The sequence below is a fragment of the Crocodylus porosus genome, unplaced genomic scaffold, assembly GCF_001723895.1.
Source record: "Crocodylus porosus isolate Cpor-Errol unplaced genomic scaffold, CroPor_comp1, whole genome shotgun sequence".
Classification (NCBI taxonomy): Eukaryota; Metazoa; Chordata; order Crocodylia; family Crocodylidae; genus Crocodylus; species Crocodylus porosus.
In genome coordinates, this window is record NW_017728943.1 from 54,018,983 (window position 1) to 54,024,461 (window position 5,479).

The following is a 5,479-nucleotide window of genomic DNA, read 5'->3' on the forward strand; positions in this document are numbered from 1 at the left end:
GGGGATTTTTAAAAGGAAGTTAGATGAGCACCTTGCCGGGGTCATCTGACCCCGGTGCTCTTTCCTGCCAAGGCAGGGGGTTGGACTAGATGATCTACCTAGGTCCCTTCCGACTCTAGCTACTATGAAACTATGAAACTATATTTAGTATTTGATATACCTGCTGTGGCATCATAGTGAGAAATTTTTAGAACTACTATTAGTGTAGACAGGGCCTGTGCCTAGGCTGATTTAACTATTGATGAACACATTTGTTGCAGTTTTCTTACTATAAATAAGAACTGAGTTTGTTTTGAACTGACCTAACACAAACCAAAGCACTGATTGCTATGGAGTCAATTGCCATTGTAGGAGAATGATCCAGTGTTGACAGTCACTATCTGTCACAGTAGGCACCCTCTCATTAGCTGTGTCTAGCTGTCATTCACTTCCTGTGCAACTTCCTTGGGGAAAATGTGTTGATACTGCCAGTAAAGGTGCACTGCAGTTCACTAGAGATGAATTACTGGGCCCAAGCAGATGAAGCTGGTGTATGTGAAACAAAGTTGAGGAGTTCCTAAGTGGTTCCTCCAGTTTATACTGAAATATGCCATTAGTGTGCTTAGTGTTCCTGAAGCAGCTTAATACAAAATGAAACACTAAAAAGTATTTAGAGAAGGGAAACAGAAACATAATTTTAAAACCATCATCTGACTGGATAATCTCTTAAGGTCTGATCCAAAGCCATTCAGGCATTGAGCTCACTAGGTTTTGGCTTTAGACTCTTCACTTGTATTTTATTTCTTAAAAGACAATATGGGGAACTGATTTTTTTAATGAAAGTTTGAAACTCCTACTGCTAACTTAGCACAGACATGTTCTTAATTTAATTTAACAGACTCAGTGCACGAGAGAAAAGAAAAGCAGCTCTAAGGAAAGACTGTGAGTCAGGTATTAAGGGTGGCAAAAAGGAAAAGAGAATTTGGTAAATGATCAGCAAGTGAGAAGAAAATGATGAGAGATGTTAAGTCCTGCCCGTTCCCATTGTTTTACTATGGGAACTTGAATATATCAACACTGTGTATAAAATTATATTCCATTCATGCCAGTGGCAATAAAGAGTGACTTCTCTGATTTAGACTTCTCAGAATTACGTGTCAGACATGTAAATGGGTGGTGAGTCTCTGGAAATATCTGAAAGTTTGAGTTAGCTCTTTGAATAACTTTTCTGTTGCTTAAAGGTGTCTTCAGACTGAATATGTACCTTGTTATGTTTAGTTATAGATGCTTATGTACAATTCCTGAAGTTCTGGCAAGGAGCACCTGAAAAAGATAGCCTGTCTTCTGACCTAATGATGAGCGATTTCCAGTACATTTTTGTACAAATATTTGTTAAAAGGCAAACAATTTGTTTGCCCTTTATGGGGTAATCTTTTGCTAAGGCTTTCTGTACTTTGTAACCCATTTAGCATATGTTTTTTCTAAATGACCATGCAAAGCATGAACACAATAGGGAAAAAAATCAGTTGAATTATAGAGATGGCCCTTATTTAAAAGCTTAATGAAACTGTATTTGAAACCTGGTAGTTTCTTACAACAGGAAGTTTCTTACTGGAAATCAGAAGTTTAACTGTATTATTGTTTTGCTGATGTCCTATTTCAAAAACTTGATTTTTCTCTCTTTCTGCTTTAGATTTTGATAAACCTGATTTCAAAAGAAGCATAGTCTGCCTTGAAGACTTAAGTGTTGGTGCTGTTCTCACAGGAAAAGTAGAGAACGCTACTCTCTTTGGAGCTTTCGTTGATATTGGTGTGGGTAAATCAGGGTTGATTCCAATTAGGAACATAACAGAAGCAAAACTTTCTAAAGCAAAGAAGAGGAGAAGTCTTGGTTTAGGTCCTGGAGAAAGAGTAGAAGTTAAAGTGCTCAATGTTGATATCCCTCGATCAAGGATAACTTTGGATCTTATTCGTGTTTTATGAGAATTTTCTTTTTTCTTTTTTTTTTTTACCAGTTACCAAACGTTTCCTTTTAAAAGTTCAGTATTGTTCCCAGTGTTCGAAAGATTACAGTTCAAGCATTTATTGATCAAATTGGAAACGCTGGGATTAGTCCAACTTTTAAAGTCTCCAGTCTCACTTTTTTATTCCACATTTCCTTAATCCCTCCTTTTTACAGTCACTGGTGGTGGCTGTTAACTTAAAGTAGCTTCCAAAATAAATATCCCGATATACTGCCAAAACAAGTCTTTCACCTGTTTTGTTCTCAAGCAGCGTTTGGTCAGTATTGTTCCAACAGACTCATCTACTTTTGTTCAGAATGAAAAACAGGCATATCATTGGCCTGCTTTCCTGCTGTTTTCTGAAGAAGGACTTAAAAGTTGTACCTTGTGGTAGTTAAGGCAGCATCTTTGAAATGGACTTTTGTGTTGTTTATACTTAACAATTAGACCAAGCAGCATATAAGCCTAAAATCTGAGCATGTTGTTAGTACTGTTATTGGAGCAGATATTTTCTACTTTTTTTTATTTGAGCTATAGTGAAAGAGATTGTGCTATTTTTTAATGATTTGGCCGGTTATCAGCATTTAGGAACCTTTTCTGCCTTAAGCACATTTACTTAAAAAAGATGTTGCAAAACCCCTTTTCTTTTTTCTGTACCTTTACAGAATAAAACTTTTCTGACCAGCTTTGCTCAGTGTTTTCTTTGCACCTGTCATCTGAGCAATCTCAAGGCAATCTCTCCCCAGCAGCCATGGTGTGCAGACCAACAGGATTCTGGTTCAGGAAACAAAACTGTGTGAAAAGGCACTTATCAGAACATTATATCACTTAATTGCCTTTGGGGGAAGGGGGCTCCCTGCCCTTATTTCAGATATTTTTTTGACCAGAATCAATGGAACTAGAGAGTTCTTGGCACGCCACAGAAAGGAGTCAGCATCTTGTAGGATCTAACTACCCAACAATCCTCTGCTTCCCCCCGCCCCCCAAATCTTGTACATGACAGTGACAAAATCTTTTCTAGTTGCTTCAGGAGTGCCACTGAGTTAGAGATTAGAAGTCACAATGCAGGAGGTTTATCAGTAAACCACTCATTTAGCCTGCTCCTCCTCTGCCCCATTTTAGTTTTATGCTGAAGAAGGGAGAATGAGTTGGATTTCAGTAGTACAGAGCCCACAGCAAACAGTTTTGTCTGATGGAAAAGGACTCCTAAATGAGCTGGGATGATTGCCAAAACAATCTGTTCCGCAGGAAGAGAGAGATAAATTACCTCTCGTTCCTTATATATAGGATAGTACTTCAAATTAAGGTTGAGGTCATGATTAGCAGGATAGTGTGAAAATCTAACTCTGGTTCTGTCAGCACCATAGATTAATAAGGGATCTAGTTTGCTGGTTCGCTTTCTCAGTAAATAAATAGCTGGACCTGAAAACACAACATTTGTAAAATAAATAAATAAAGAGACAGGTGAAATCTTCGGAGTACATGCAGGCAGTAAGTTATTGAGCTAAACAGTGGAACTTCTTTGCAGTTTTACAAGTGCTGACAATGAAATACAAATTTTATATATAGCTAATCAAATAGCATGCAATACAGTGTTGTCGGATGTGGCTCCTCAAGAAAGAGGGAAAGCACCAAATCTACCACTTCGGGGGAAAAAAATGCAATTTAAGGATTTTTGCAAAAAAGGTAAACCTAGAGATTTATAGAAGTATATCCTTTTATTGGAGGGAGGAAAGAAAAAAGTCCACTGAAAGTCTGCCAACTTTGTTTTCTCTCAAACTACAGGATAGATCGCTGCATAGGGTCTAATATTCTCAGACAATGAGGGCTCAGCTCCAGGCATCTGACACTTGCATCTCTGAAACTACTTTAAACTTGCATTTGATCTGTCAACTGAGTTTGGCATCTGAGTTGATCATGCCTACTTTATTTATGACTACTACTGAAAGAAACCTCTTTAGAGACTCTTTGATTTTTTTAATGGAAAAAATGGAATTGCTTGCTAACTTCATTTACCTAGTAAAATAAAACTTCATAACTTACGTGTTTGAAGAAAAAAGCAAAATGCCACCAGACTAGAAGGCTAGAGAAACTGAAGAGTGGCTTAATGATAGAGTGGCTGAGTGGTCACTTGTTTGCACTGCATCTTCAAATGCAATGGATCCACTGTGACAGCAGCTTTGGATGCAGACAGATGTTCATGATTCAATTTTAAGCCTTGTTAAGCTTCCAGTGTCTGAATCAGCCTTGCAAAATTTACTGGTCCAGAGACAATCTGCATACCTACACCAGCCCTGATCAGAAAATCAACCCAGTTTAACTTGTTTGAGTATATTACTGTCCCAGTGCCCATAGCTGAATAGACATTTGTAAGATTGGGCTAAATGAGCTTTTAAAATTCTTCTTAAATCAGTGGTGCTAAGCTTTTTGGCCCTGTGCACCGGATGCATGGCATGGGGCCAGTCTGTGGGCCAGATTGGACCCATGCTGCCTCTGCCTGCAGGATTGGGGCTCCAGGGCCCTGTGCTGCCTCCGCACACTAGGATCAGGATCTTTGGGCTCCAATGCCACTTCTATCTGGCTCCACACTCTTGGGTTTGGGACCCTGAGGCCCTGCACTGCCTCCTCACATCAGGATTAGAGACCAGGGCCTCCACACTATCTCCTTCCAACTCTCCATGCCAGGATCAGCCTTTGGGGCGTCATGCTGCCTACTCCTGGGTCCACACACCATAACTGAGCACCCGGGACACCACATTGCCTCCACCCAGCTCTGCAACTGGGATTGAAACCCCTGGTCCTGCACCGCCTCTGTCTGGCACCACAAGCTGGGATTGGGCCCTGTGCAAAGCGGCTCTAAGGGCTCCTCTTAGACCAGGGTGGATCTGGCCCATGGACTAGGGGTTGAGCACCTCTGTTCAAAATCAGTGTTTTCCACTGTTGAGTACAGAGGCAGTATAAATAATTTGGGAGTCTAGTCTAAGAGAGAAAAATAATCCACTATCTGCCATGCTAAATTTACATAGCTGAACACAAGCACAGTAGGGGGAAAGAAGAGGCAGAGAGCAAGAGATTTTAATGTGGTACATAGCATGGAAGAAACATAAGTAAGGGATAGTCATACTGCTTAGAGGCCATTCGTTACACTAGGGCTGTCCAACTTGGCAACCCGGAGCTGCACACCATGTAGGCTGCTTGCTGTGCGGGCAGCCCCCTGCCTCCATTGCACAAGCAGCCTGGCTCCCTCTGCTCTGTGAACAACCTCACCCAGTCCCAGGCTTCCTCCTGTTCCCAGCTGTGCTGCATGGGCAGCTCTGCCCTCTGAGCTCCTTCTGCCACTTGCCCAGCATGAATAACCCATCCCCCATCCCCGTTGTGTACACAGGGCAGGCACCACAGCCCCCTCCCACAGTGCTGCTCTGCCCACAGGAGTGGGAGCAGGAAGCAGGAGCTGAGTGTTAACAATAGGATTTCTTTACCAGAGCCCTAAAAGATTA

General features: G+C 41.2%; 1 protein-coding gene across 1 annotated transcript in view; it reads left to right on the top strand.

Annotated features, from left to right (window-relative positions):
• Positions 1–2,668, top strand: part of SRBD1 (S1 RNA binding domain 1) — a 207,194-nt gene extending 204,526 nt beyond the window's left edge. Inside the window, exon 20 of the mRNA XM_019548564.1 lies at positions 1,673–2,668. Within this exon, the coding sequence (XP_019404109.1) occupies positions 1,673–1,962 (290 nt within the window). The 3' untranslated portion in view covers positions 1,963–2,668. The remainder of the gene's footprint in view (positions 1–1,672) is intronic.
• Positions 2,669–5,479: the final 2,811 nt, after the last annotated feature.